This window comes from Argentina silus, assembly GCF_951799395.1.
Source record: "Argentina silus genome assembly, chromosome: 8".
NCBI lineage: Eukaryota > Metazoa > Chordata > Actinopteri > Argentiniformes > Argentinidae > Argentina > Argentina silus.
This window is the reverse complement of record NC_139662.1, coordinates 4,200,601-4,215,565: the sequence shown is the minus strand read 5'-3', so window position 1 is coordinate 4,215,565 and position 14,965 is coordinate 4,200,601. Positions and strand designations below refer to the sequence as shown.

At 41.7% G+C, this 14,965-nt stretch overlaps 1 protein-coding gene across 2 annotated transcripts; it reads left to right on the top strand.

Annotated features, from left to right (window-relative positions):
• Nucleotides 1-1,179: 1,179 nt before the first annotated feature.
• ahcyl1 (adenosylhomocysteinase-like 1) lies at nucleotides 1,180-14,758 on the top strand. Of its 2 annotated transcripts, none has more exons than XM_083674366.1 (17): nucleotides 1,180-1,401; nucleotides 7,783-7,900; nucleotides 8,044-8,187; nucleotides 8,990-9,090; nucleotides 9,299-9,401; nucleotides 9,510-9,604; nucleotides 9,713-9,819; nucleotides 10,019-10,135; nucleotides 10,224-10,287; nucleotides 11,499-11,587; nucleotides 11,694-11,764; nucleotides 12,081-12,175; nucleotides 12,303-12,401; nucleotides 12,610-12,678; nucleotides 12,798-12,876; nucleotides 13,155-13,275; nucleotides 13,800-14,758. In XM_083674366.1, the coding sequence occupies exons 1-17, from the start codon at nucleotides 1,195-1,197 to the stop codon at nucleotides 13,804-13,806; spliced, it is 1,686 nt and encodes a 561-aa protein (XP_083530492.1). In that variant the 5' UTR covers nucleotides 1,180-1,194; the 3' UTR covers nucleotides 13,807-14,758. The 2 variants fall into 2 exon arrangements, with proteins under 2 accessions (XP_083530492.1, XP_083530493.1); XM_083674367.1 differs by lacking the exon at nucleotides 1,180-1,401 and adding an exon at nucleotides 4,673-4,828.
• The last annotated feature ends 207 nt before the right edge of the window (nucleotides 14,759-14,965 follow it).

Below are 14,965 nucleotides of genomic sequence, written 5' to 3'. Positions count from 1 at the left end.
AGATGTTCAAGCTCAGGATACTCTTGAAGCAGCAGATCAGGCAGAAGGAGCAAGATGCGAGGGAGACCAACCAGTATGGTAGGATGAAAACAGTAAACCAATACTGTAGAACCAGACTCTGATGTTGATTTACTAAACTGGCCTAAACTAATTCTCATGTTTTCATGCAGGAAATACTGGCTGTTGTGGATGTAGGGCACAGAAGAAAAAGGCCATGAAAACTACGAATAAATCCAAGTAAACCCCTCATGGTCAATGTTCATCATGTACACTGATGGAACTTGCTGTCAACAAAGTTGCTTGACACCTGTCTTCCTCTTTCTCAGGACTTGTTGTAGCTGCTTCTCCTTCTTGTGGAACTTTGCGTGGAGATAGACCGCAAACTGACAAACTACACTTCCACTTTCCATATACACAGGTTTTCATAATGAAATGAAATAATGTGTTTTCAAATTTGCCATTAATGCCAGATGACCTACAGATTACCGGAGCTGTAGGAGGAAGTAATGCTTATAAAGACAGCTGTGATTTCCTTTGTATTCAGACCTGAATAAATTCAGTCTATATCTTAGAAAGGAATTACCAATAAAGACACATATTTTAAATGAAAGTATTTGTGGTGTTTCATTTTTTCCCCAATTAACTTGTATATGTGGTGTTTTTGATATGTCTACAGGCCTATTTATTCATTTATACCTACCATTTCACATAGCCTATGATTACGAAAGACTACTTCACTTGAATGGAACTTCAGAAGAAGAGCAAATATATTGTTAGGTGATATCAAATGATGAATTTACACTTGGACAATCATGTAGCAACAAAGGCTGTTTAGTACATGGTATTAACCACAAGTGGTCCCTTTTTCCCTTCTCTGCTGGCGATTGGATGAGCGCCTCCTACTCACCGCCCACTTGTTCAGGTGATTTCTCCGACAAACCGCCCACTGTAGATGATGCTTATGTTGACAGCCGACCCGAAAAAGAACAAGTACTTAACCCTGGGTGATGACTAAGTGACGACGGCGACAAGAATACACATTCTATGCTCATAGTGGTGGTGCATTTTTAGTCAATGTAGCCCAGTAACCACCGTTGTTTTATTCAGCAGCACTAATAAGGAGACAGGCAAGCAAGAAGAGGAGAGGTGACAGCACCGCACTGCAAGTCGGACATCATCTGAATTTTCTTCAGGATGTCTACATCATTGAATGAAATGACAGACTCTGTTGTGGACGGGAAGCTGGAGGTGAAACAGGCCACTAAATATGTAAAAGATAGCGAGAATGTCGCCGAAAAATATTCTGCGATGACAGTAAGCAAGAACAGCGACATGAATATGAATGTTGGTGAATTGTCCGCCGCATTCACCGCAGTCCCCACTCTCAAATCTGTCAAAAAGGTAAGACGTTATTCTATCATTCACTGTAGACATACAGTGATCATATTTTACGCATTGAGAAAACCGCAAAGGCGCGTGTGCAGTAGGCTATATAAGCAGCGACCTGGTCGTGCTTTACAGTGACTAATTTTGCTAGAAAAAACGTCATAGGCTACAATGTTTTTTATCCAAGTGTCCCATCTCAGTTCAACATAGTGTGGTACAAATACCCAAACGTAATCCAACAACTAGTTGTACAGTTTATAGGCCTAATATACTATTTTGCCTGTAGAATAGGACATTTGTAACTGTGTCTCTCAGTGCTGTCAATTCGAATCAAGTTCGCTGTGTTAAGCTGAAAGGAATAAATGCTGTAATATGTAGGCAAATGACTTTAAGGTCCGGGGCAATCTATATTTACATTTCAGTCGACTTGTGACAGCAGAGATAAATCCCATAGAGATGGACACAGTGGCTGCATCTGTTGTAAGCACAATTAAGTAACACACACACACACACACACACACACACACACACACACACACACACACACACACACACACACACACAGACGCAGACAGACACGCACACACACTCACACACTTACACACTCAATTACCACATGATTATAATCATAGACATTTAATTTAACTTCCTCATCTAAGTGATTATTGTGGCATGTAAAGTGACTTTCTCATAAGACAGTAGTATACCAACAGAGATTGGATAGTTTATGCCTAGAGCATATTTCAGTAAAGCACCATTTCAACTAGGGGATACTGTAGAGTATACATTCTATGCGTCAGTGCCATAGATGAGCAATACAGACTGTAGACAGTGAAGTGTGCTGCACACTTTGGGTTGGTATGCTGTCTAGGCTAGAATGTGGATGTTTACGTTGTAGCAGGGCTTATTCAGCCCAGAACATTGCTTCTGACCCCCTGGCCGGCAGGACAATATGTGGACTGAGCGTACTGCCTTGGGGAGTCTGATGTTAAAACACATTGGATATGGGAGGAATGTGGATTTGCTCCTATGAAAACAAAGCTCCATGTTATGAATACATGTCAAACTGTGCCACCTGTCGAGTCTAAAGTCTTGTGTAATAAGATGAATTTGGGGTCAGAATAATGAAAAGATCATTTATAAACACTGAAGATACTGTACAGTACATAGATTATGAAAAATACTATTTTTCTAAAAGGGTTAGATGAATATGTGCTTTGTGTAGAAAAGGAGCTGGGAAGACATAATACTGTGCATATTTAAAAAAAATAAAATAAAAAAAAAGGATCTAACACAACGACATCTCCAATATAAGAGCAATATCAGTCCCTTCATATTGAGTAGGTTGGACAGTTATATAACTTGGGTTAGTTTAGGTGTAATTCAATTCAATTATCTGTTACATTGTTCAGTAGAGGTGGTTTTACCTTCCTGGCCAATGAATGATAGGCTTGTATTGTGCCCACTGCTCACTGGCCATGACGTGTGTGTGGGTGAAATGGTATTACTCCTCTGCCTACTTCCTCTTTAATCTATCCACTAGTTACACAATACATCCCTCTGGAGTTGTAGTTTGTGGCTGTTTTTTCTTTAATTTCATCTCTATATGTTGTGTTATTGCATAAACATTGTATTATTGCATGTTCCTATGTACATTATTTATGTCATAGGCCTAAGAAAACATTTTAAAAGCCTCTTTATATAAAAAGAAAACATAATTGACAGTACTTTGTTACTGTGACGGTCAGGCTCAAGTGTACATTTATTTTTACTAAGTGATATGAAACATAGTGAAATGTTTACATTATTATCACCCTAGAATGAGAATACATTCATGGTCCTCTGACAGATATAGTTCTTGTGTATACTCTTACATGCAGATTATACATTATTTTACATACTAACTTTGTGGATAAAAAATAATTTATTGCCCTTTAGTTCTCTATTTTTCCCAGCAATCATGTGTCACTCTGACAGTATTTGACCATCAGTGTATGAGTCATATTAACACTGTGAAAATTCCCAATAAGCGGAGAAATATGACACATCCATACTGACTGGTCTGGAACATTTGCCCTAGTCTTTACAAATTGTGTGCTAGCACTCAGAGAGGCTCCACGGCAGCCTACCTGTCTCAGCGCTGCTGAGGTCTCTGCCTTGACCTTGAGCCTTCCTTCATACCCTCAGTGTACTCTCAATGTTTCCCTGAGGTACATTCAAGAGCAACAAATAATCAGGATGACATACCTTTCAGCCGATCATGGGTAGTAACGTGTCCTCCCATTGTCAGTAAAGGTTATAGTTTCACGTTGAAGGTCAGAATGTTTGGAGGAGGGATTATCATACTATTTTTCACAACACTCGTAAGCCGTCATGCTTTTGTGGAACTTGAACACAGGTGACGCCCCAGTCTCTGGAGCCATCTCCCCATGGACTGTCTCGTCTTTTCATGATCATGAACCTCACATACTAGTGGTTCACTGGTTTGAAAGTTGTCACATTTCTGTGGTTTCACAGATCACTGAGGCCTATTTGCTGTTCTAGAACTTCTTAAAACATTATCAATGAGAGCTGAGAGATTTTTTTTATTTTTTATGTATTGCCTATCACAGAGGTTTCAGAGAGCCTGTGGTTATGGCCCAGGTTGGCTCTGTAGAAAGTGTGTGTGGATTAAGCATCCTGTCAGATGATGTGCAGGCATTAGTGGTATCATTGTAAGTGGTTAACGTTCCCCTGTGCTAAGGCTACGCTCTGCTGTTACACCTCCTATTCACAATTACACAAAAGCCAATGTCTATGACCTAACCAGCCACCTGAGACAGAGATGGTATTTTAAGATATAGGATGGGACAATGCCTGTTGATGCCTGAGGGCATATGGAAACAAGATTTCATTCCCCCTAAATCCCCTTTTTATTAGTAGGCCTGACTAGAAACTCACAGCAGGAAAAATAAAATCTGTTAGTAAGGGCCATTGGTAGATTAAGTAGGAAGTGTGTGTGTGTGTGTGTGTGTGTGTGTGTGTGTGTGTGTCTGCCTGTCTGTCGGTCTGCCTGTCTGCCTGTCTGTCTGTGCATTCCTCTATGCACCTCCTGTGTGTGTTCCCTAACTGTTCAACCACCAGAAACACACTGTTCTACAACACACTCTGACTCTAGCATGTAGTTGTCAAGGACAGAGACAGAGACAGAGACAGGGGAGGGCTGGTCAGGTTCGACACCCCCCCACCCTCCAGGCCACTAGAGGTTGGCCATTTGAAATGATGGTAAACTGCAGGAACCTCCCCCCTGGTCAGTCTGGGAGTGTGTGTGTTCAGTGATAATCACATATCAGGGGCACTCAATCCAATCACTCAGAGGACATTGGCACAGGGAGAGACAGGCTGAGACCAGGGACAGGGAGCCATGGCACAGAGACATGCACATGTGCATCTGAGAGAGCGGGTGAGTCACTTTATTCCTAATGCTGAGTTTCCTCATTAACTCTCTCTAAACAGCCATTCAATAGTTGTTTCACTGTTAGTTAAGCATATGTTTTGACTTCTCACTTGGATGATCATTTGTCGTGTTGAGTTGAGTGTATATACAAATGCATTTTTGTAGAATTATGGTGGAGCATCATTATTAAAGGCTTGTTGATTGCAGGTAGAATGCAAGTAGAGGCCAAGGTTAACAAGACAAACTGCTTAAGCAGGGTTTATCATAGGATATATATCATAGGATATATGCAATCCTGAGAGACTTCTTACATTATCAACCATACCCCACCCTTTATATTCTCATACATCTGAGGATATTCTTCTGTTTATAAACAGAGAGAGGAGATGGCTTCTCTGTTATTGCTGACTGCATGTTGAGAAAAGAAAAAATATTGAAATGCAACTCACTTAGCTCTGGAACGTTCCCCGAATGCTCAGGAGTGTATGCTGATGCAAAGCAAACACCAAAAGTTATTCCACAAACATGTGAGATAGAGCTCCCACCCATTTGCCAAACCAGTGACATGCAGAGCTCCTTATTTCATGCTGTTTTACGAGAGTCTTTAGTTTCCTTCTGTTTTTTTTATTCTAGATATCAGTACCCTTATGAGATATTGCAGTTTTTAAGGATTCTCCTAAGATACTTACTCTGAATGTTTTGGCCAAGTGTCAACATAAAATGACTTTGGTTTCTATGTTTTGGGTTAGTGTTACAGTACAGGTGTTGGGGTATTTCATTATAATCACAGCTAGTCAACCACTTGACTGAAACAAACCCATTAACTACAATCAGACCATTGCAATGCATATTATTTTATCTTTAGAGACAACACATCACTGCCAACAACACACCCCTGATATAGCCTTACACTTCATATGTAGGATGTGGATGGCAATGTGTGCTTGCAGATCACCTCACACTTACAGTTAATGTTACCCAACCCATTGTTGTTAGTCTGGCATTGTATGTTGTGTCAACTCAGTGGCCATGCACATCCGTTTTCAGTCCAAACATAATCTATGGACATCGAAAACACAGGACCTTGAAGGAAAATGAGTATGAGTATCAAACTAGTAGAACAGGCCTATATGACCTGTCGGGCATGTAAGGATAAACCTTTAGTGATTGGTATACCTGATCAGGTGGAGTTTATGTTTGATATCTGAACCTAATGAAATTAAATGACCACTGGGGGGCTAAGGTTTAAAGAGACACAAGGCCTAAATCTACAGTGAGGAGCTTTGGATTATATGTAACACAATAATGTTGTGGGAGGTTTGCATGCGAAAGACCTACATTATCACTGAATAGATTGGTTAGCCCCCACCACTACAAACAATAATTCAAGAGATAAGGTTTTTTTTTGTTTTTCTCTGTGTTGCTGAGTCTGTTTCAAGCCTAAACCGATCGAATACAGTCAACAGTCCCTGTGTATCAGCACTGGTTCATCAGTGCCTCTAGGGTGAGTAAGCTGGTCCTTCATGGGGACTGGATCCAGGTGTCAGATGGAGTTTATCAACTCCAGCCAAGGGTCTTTCCCCTAACGTCATCAGGAGCCTGAGACCTGTCATCAGCCTGCAGGGCTTTCCTGCATTAGTGAGGTTAGGTACCAGGTATCTTTCTCTCTTCACTCTCAATGCTACCCCAAGCTGTCACAGGTTACCTCACAGGACTGTTATGTCACGTTCTGCATCCTTGGTGCACTCACTGACCCAGTTGGAGCGACCTTGGTGACATCCGGTTTACCATCCTTAATCTCTCCTCTGGTGACACCGACGGCGGCTGCCAGCATGTCCAGACTGATCTACACAGTAGTACCGTAGTACAGTAGTCGGAGGATTCGTCAGATCTCTTTGCCAAAGCCAGCTTTTTGGTTGTTCAAAGGGGCAGATTTCCCACTCAGCATCGTCTTTATGAACTAAAGCTCTGATTTTGACAAACAAATAGGATTATTTCCAGCAATTGCTTCAACGTATATTCTTAAAAACGTGAGGATAAGACAGAGAGCAAATAGTACTCAGAGGTTAGACTGTATCAGTTTGCTTATTGAAGAGTGATTACGTGTTAGCAGCATTGATACCAAAATATTAATGGTATGTATTGCGCTGTAAATCAAATGGCAAAACCTGCTGTATTTCGGTATACATATACAGTGTATGTTGATATACTCCTGTGTACCAATCCCGCTCCACAGAAGTCTTGTGGATGTTGTGACATGGAAGTGATCCATGAATCTTGTGTATTTGAACAAATCCAAATCATTGTGCAGGAAGGAGCGTTTTAAAATAGATTTTTAGGCCCTCTTTTAAACTGCCTTTGTGATTTATCTACTCTGCAAGTCTACGTCAATGTAGCAAGGCCTGGTGAAACCAAGGCAGCCTCATCTCCCGCGTTTGATGGGGATATGTGAAAAGAGAGGCTTTTTGAAATGTCTAAATTTGAGATTAATGCAAATGTGAATAGACTCTCTAGGTGAATAAATAAGCAGTAAGGTAGTGGTACACCCACACCTCAGTGCGGTTGGGTGTGAATAATATTTTTTTCTGGCATCTTTTTAAACAAACATTAGAGATTTTAAATAATCTACATTAAAAGCTATAATTTCTCATGTGTGCTATTTGCTGTTTGGCATTTCTCATATAGCTCTCAACCTCTCTAAATCACACATAATGATAACAAGTATCCTCCATAATGTCAAACACATACCCCAGACTTCTAACAAGGCCGGGGGTGAGTCAACTCAACCAAGTCTCACAATAATTGTTTAATGTCCACCTTCACCACATGGTCACTAAACAGCCAAATGAAATATAGGCTTAGAGGGTATGGAATGTGAGTTATATATTGTTTGGCATATATTGTTTGGCAGTGTGATCCATATTTCAGTGCAGTCATATTTTGCTCTGTGTCCTCTGCAGATCCAGTTTGCAAGTAATTCTGAGGACAAGCAGGAGTTTAGCAAGTACCCCACCAAGGCAGGACGACGCTCCCTCTCTCGCTCTATCTCCCAGTCTTCAACAGACAGCTACAGCTCAGGTACCATACACACACACACACACACACACACACACCCACACACACACACACACACACAAACATTTCATGAATGTCTATTGAGATATCATTTTCCAAAATTGCTAATTGCTGTGTCCCTTCGCCCACTCTCCTACAATGTCCAGCTGCCTCATACTCTGACAGCTCTGATGATGAGACCTCCCCCCGGGACAAGACCCAGGCCAACTCCAAGGGCAGCGGCGACTTCTGCGTGAAGAACATCAAACAGGCCGAGTTTGGGCGACGTGAGATCGAGATCGCAGAACAAGGTGTGGAACCACCGTTGTCCTCTAACGCGAACATAGGCCTAATCATAGGAAGTGAGGAGAGTTAGCTCTCATCACCGAGATTATATGAACATGATGAATCAACCAAACGCCTAGTGAGGTTGTGTTTTAATGGCTGAAACTATTGTTGTCTTTTAATTAAGTCATACAACTTTGCAGAGATTGAAGCTACCATATACACAGAGGACTGACTCAGGACCAGAGAGCACAGAGAGTGATATGAGCTCTAACAACAGTGCACACTGTACATTCTAAACACCCAGATACATGTCACATGATTGTTCACTTTGCCATGTCACCATTGCTTGAGTTAACGATTGATATGAGAATCCTCCTGACTCACAACAGAGGTCCTGACTCATCTCAGTGTCAGTGGTGTTCAGGGAAACAGGAGGAGGCCTGAGGGCAACAGAGCTGGGTGATAATGAGGAAGTGCTCTGTCAGGGCTCCCATAGCCTCTGCCTGGGCCCCAACATCTGTGGCTGACAGCCCTCTGCAAGCAACCTGCAGGCATTTACTCATCATGTGGACTTTAGCTCGTGTTTTTTTCAACTGAATTGTTGTTTTCTCTGTACTACCGGTCCTCCTTCCTGTGCTTGACTGTTTCATGTTCACCCTTTCTCTTTCTCATTTTCTGTGATACTCCTTCTTCCCTTACAATGTCATTCACTGTCACGCTGTCATACATTCAAACTGTCCTCTTTTTCTGTCTAATTATTTACCCTCTCTCTCTGTCTCTTTCCTTCTTTTTCTCCTTCTCCCTGCCACCCTCACCTCTCTACAGATATGTCTGCCCTGATCTCCCTGAGGAAGAGAGCCCAAGGAGAGAAGCCTCTGGCTGGGGCTAAGATAGTGGGTTGCACCCATATCACGGCTCAGACAGCAGTAGGTCTTTTTGCTCTTGCTACTTATAAACCCTTTATAAAGAACAGAAAGCCAACCTTAATGTGAAGTGTCACCTAAATGTATTTTACTCAGGATGTCAGTCTGTATGTATGTGTGTGTGTGTGTGTGTGTGTGTGTGTGTGTGTGTGTGTGTGTGTGTCGCCATGTGTACCTCTTTGTAACTGTGTGTGTGTATTGTTGCCCTCAGGTCCTGATTGAGACTCTGGTAGCTCTGGGTGCCCAGTGCCGTTGGACTGCCTGTAACATCTATTCCACTCAGAATGAGGTGGCTGCGGCCCTGGCAGAAATCGGTGAGACCCCAGAGATGCCATAGTCTTTAATGGACCCATTAAGTACACATCCTCTCTCTCTCTCTCTCTCAGTAAGTGTGAGCATCATTATTTTGCTTCGGCCCACAGGAGTGTCTGTCTTTGCATGGAAGGGCGAGTCGGAGGATGACTTCTGGTGGTGCATCGACCGCTGTGTCAACACTGAGGGCTGGCAGGCTAACATGGTAGACAACCTCTTAATGCACTTGGACACTCATCATATAGTAATACTCCACTGAGGAGGTTGATTTTGATGCTGCCAAAACCATGTGTGCTGGGTGTGTTTCCACTAGATACTGGATGATGGAGGGGACCTGACCCACTGGGTGTACAAGAAGTACCCCAGTGTCTTTAAGAAGGCTCAGGGCATCGTGGAGGAGAGCGTCACTGGAGTGCACAGGTTAGACTTGAGTGGTGCTAGGTGACAGAGATACAGGTCACAGGAACTGTCCAAGTAGAACCCACAGGGGAGCCAATTACCTAGCATTGGCCTAAAGAGGGGCCAATTAGCCTGGGAAGTTAGATCTCGCATATTGGAATGCTATGCTAGGCTAATGCCAATCCTACAGAGTTCAGTGGTCTGTGTCTTGTCCTCTCAGGTTGTACCAGTTATCCAAGGCTGGCAAGCTGTGTGTCCCTGCCATGAATGTGAATGACTCTGTCACCAAGCAGAAGTTTGACAACCTCTACTGCTGCCGCGAGTCCATCCTGGACGGGTGAGGGAGAGTTATGATGAGCCATGATGTAACACAATAGTCATTAGTCTCTGATGTTGATCATGCCTTCTTCCCATGTCTGCTTTAGATTGAAGAGGACCACTGATGTGATGTTTGGAGGAAAACAAGTTGTGGTGTGTGGTTACGGAGAGGTGAGTCCTCTAGGTTCTATACAGTTTATGAATAGCAGTTGGAAATGCAGTGCCCAAGTAATGGGACAGTGAAGCATTTTTTCTTCTTTTGGCTCTAAACTCCAAAAGTTTTGATTTTAAGTCAAACAACTACTTTGAGGTTAACGTAGAGATTCACAGCTTTTATTTGATGATATTTGTGTATATATATTTGGAGGCATTTGCTTGTACTTGAGCAGACAAGTTTTTTCTGTACACTTCAAAGTACATTCTGCTGCTGCCGTCAGAAGTTACACCATCAATTAAGACTAGTTAGCCCGTTCTAGTGGCAGCTATACATGCCCTAACATAAACACCCCCTCCACCATGTTTCACAGATGAGGTGGTATGCTGTAAATCTTGGGCAGATACAGATACTTTTTTCTCCAAACTTTCCACTTAGAATCACTCTTTTAGCAAACTGTAAGTGACCATCCTTTTTGAGGATAACTAGTGATTTGCACCTTGCAGTCTAGCCTCTGTAGTTTGGCTGGGGACATGTTCTGCGGATAGTAGTCTCTGACACATTCACGCCTACCTCCTGGAGAGTGTTCCTGATCAGTGGGACAGTTGTTCCGTGTTTTAATTATTATGGTGAGCATAATTTTTTTTTGGTCATCCACTGTAGCAGTCTGCCTTGGCCTGTTTACGATTGCTGAGGTCACGAGCGCTTTTTAAATTATTTTTTAATGATGTTCCAAACTGTTGATTTTGGCAAGCCTAGGGTTTTGGCTATGTTTCAGATTTTTCAGCCTAATAAAGGCTTCCTTGACTTTCATTGACACTGCTTGGGTCCTTATGTTGACAGACACCGATAACAGTCTAAGGCAAACGCAAAGTCTAGAATCAATACTAGAGATTGACAGCTCTCTTATGCCTGCACAAATGATGTGACGGAACACACTTGACTTACCAGAAACTCCTGTGAAGCCAATTGTGCCATTACTTTTGGGTATCCTGAAATAGGGGGACTATGCATACAAAGTGTTGTAATTTCTGAATGGTGAAACCAATATGTACACAAATACCTCAAATAAAACCTGAGAATCTCTACTTTAACCCCACCATAATTGTTTGATTTCTTACTTACACAGGGCACTGTATATGATCTTATTCTAGTAGGTATATAGTTCTGTGGGGTCAGTTTTAGTTCTGTGTTGTTGAGTGTACTGGGGTCTCCTCTGTACATGTAGGTGGGGAAGGGTTGCTGCACTGCTCTGAAGGCCCTGGGAGCCATTGTGTGCATCACAGAGATCGACCCCATCTGTGCCCTGCAGGGCTGGTGAGTGGCTGTCTATTAAAATGTCAGTGTAATGTATTATTATTATTATTATTTTAGCTGCTTATCATATTTACCTACTAAAGCTCACCATGTTATTTCCATATAGCATGGATGGTTTCAGAGTGGTCAAGCTGAATGAGGTCATTCGCCAAATGGACTTGGTGATAACTTGCACTGGTAAGCTACTGTAGTAAACATTGTTTCATGCAGTCTCACCCCCATTATTTAACTTTGCTAACCATACAATTGAAGCATGAAATGTATTCAAATATCCCACCAGACCCTGTTTATGATTGGGATTTATTCACTAGGCACCAAGCTAAGGGTCACTTGTTTCAACCAGTGTCTTGTGACTCTTTATTAACCGAGTTGGTGAATCACTTACTCTGTTCTTAGTTTTGCTGATCATTTTGATATTCAACTACATGTTAATGGGATCGCTGCTTAGATGAATAAGGACTCGCTGTATTGTGTTTTTCCCGATTTTACTAAGGTAATAAAAACGTTGTATCCAGAGAACAGCTGGACCGTATGAAGAATGGCTGCATAGTGTGCAATATGGGCCACTCCAATACAGAGATTGATGTGGTGAGTTGATTTAGGACATTTCTTAGGAGGTTTACACATGAACTGTATGTAGGGTACATGTGTGGATGTGTTTTAGTGGTACAGTATATCACTGGCACTGCTCATGCGGTCTCGGTTCTGTCTCCAGGCGAGTCTGCGGAGCCCTGAGCTCACCTGGGAGAGGGTGCGTTCTCAGGTGGACCACGTCATCTGGCCTGATGGCAAGAGGGTTGTACTGCTGGCGGAGGTACTTAGCCTCCACCCCCTCCCATCTTATAAAATAATATTTGTAATTGTAGGCACTCCTACACTGTGGTGTTTCCTTGTAACTGAAGGTTTTGTTTCCCCACTGTCCTGTTATACGCCTGTTAATTAACTATTTCTGTTACTTTATGTTACAAGTTATGACCAATAACTGATCAGCTGACTGATTTCCTGTGCGTGTTGATTTACAGGGTCGTCTTTTGAATCTGAGCTGTTCCACGGTACCTACATTTGTACTCTCAATCACAGCGACAACTCAGGTTAGGCGCGTAGCAGAACAATGTCCCCTGAATCTCCTGTTGTTCAGATGTTACCTGAGCCTTGTGAGAATGAAATTAGTTGGCAGAGTCTTTATACTGTGGTCTGTGTGTCTCTTCAGGCCCTGGCCTTGATTGAGTTATTCAATGCTCCGGAGGGACGCTACAAACAGGATGTTTACCTGTTGCCCAAGAAAATGGGTAAGATGGACAACATCAATACTGTTAAACAGTACACAATGTACATTAAGATCTAATTTGCTCTATTACTTGGTTCATTTCATAAGATTGAATGTTTCAATATGCTCAGTTGTACATGTCTCATTACTGCCACCTAGTGATTTTACAATAATACTGCATTTTCCAAACACAGGTGAAGAAGCGTGATAATACAGCTAAATCTGTGTCTTAAGAAGTATATACAACATAGACAATCTATACAATATAAACAATATACACAATCTTTCATTATCTCCTAGATGAATATGTGGCCACCTTGCACCTGCCCAACTTTGACGCCCACCTGACAGAGCTGTCTGATGAGCAGGCCAAATACATGGGCCTAAACAAGAACGGCCCCTTCAAACCCAACTACTACAGGTACAGCACAGCACTAAGAGATTTTACTATATGGGTATACATGTGATATCCCCTCTCTGGTACACATTTCCTATGGAATATTAACATTTTTCATTTATATCATATTTTCATAGGGGTGACATCCTCTAGTGCAGGGGTTCCCAACCCTTTTCACCTGGAGTCCCCCCATTTTACACCTTCTGAAATTTGCGACCCTCATTTGAAGAAAAAAACAGTCACTGTCTCAAGGTTTTTGGTGTCCTGGTATTATTTTGTTCAGCTTTATTTTGTTCAGCTTACATTATCATTCAAGCCAGGTCTTGGAATGATAATGTAGTTATTTGTTGAATATATGCATTTTTTGTACAATGCCTCAAATCTATTAAGGCCTCGCGCACCCCCTAAAATCTCCCACCAGGTTAGGAACCACTGTTCTAGTGACAAACTAGATATTATGCACCACTATCCTGCTCAGATAATAATGTTCTACTGTGTGTGATTCCATTCCATTATTGTTCTAATTAAATAATATCTACTGTTCAAAGGTATTAATGGGAGTGGATGATGCTCTGACCTGCAACAGACAACGCATGGGATCAACAGAGATATCTCTATTTTATTTTGTAAGTTGGGAAGAAAAAGGGAAGAATCATTTAACCTATGCTGAATGTAACTCTTTATTATTAGTACTTCAGGCACTGAAATAACAACATCCAGTTGTCTGTGTTAGATACAATGATTGATACACAAGAAACTAATAAGAACAGTGACCAAGTAACTTTCACAATGTCTGTCACTAATTTAAAGAAAAATGTCTGCATGCATGCTTTCATCTCTATGTATGTATTTAGTTGCTAATTCTAATGTTGCTAAAACATAATTTTGTCAATCTGTCAAGTCTATTTGCTGTAAAGAAAATCATATGCCTTATTAAGGCCACATGACTGAAGAAGATATGTTTCTGTGTTGGTTTCATATAAAGTACATTCCATGAGCCAGGACACGGTCTGACCCAAAATCGACTATTTTTATGTGTGATAGTTTGTGTTTCATAAATCATGGAAAGCATTGATAACACACATAGGCTGGTTGCTGCATACTTGTTATTAGGGTTATGGTATGGATGTGCCTTCTGAGCCACTTGCTTTTCAGTCACCCTCAATATTCAGTTAATTATTGGGTATTTCTTATGTTACGAATACCCAGGTTTAGAATCCTAGGAACATTGTGGTTTGTCTTTCATCTATCTGTACAGTACTGCCATACCCTTTCCTCTGCTTTTATTATATTGAGGTTAAAGCCATATGTTAGGCTACCATATGAGACTTCTTGTTTGCCTTGTGATAATTTGTGCTTTCATTTTCTTATTTCTATGCTGTGAGATCACCTTCATGAGTTATACCTGGCCTGTGATTAAAATAGCCTACATATGTGTCTGTCTATGTTAATAAATGTATATACCAGCAATAAACTCATCCCAATTAATAAAAACAAATGGAATCGGTTTGTTTGTGGGTTAGTGTGTGTGTGTGTGCGTGCGTGCGTGCATCTTCCTGAACCCACGGCACTGTTCTCACTCCAGCGTGTACCCTCGCGTGTTCAGATATATTGGCTTGCGCACGTTCAGGGTACAGTCCCACTCAGAAAATTCACCCGTTATCGCAGACCGCCCCGCTGCCTCTGTTACTATTTTTAACAGCTGTTTCACCGG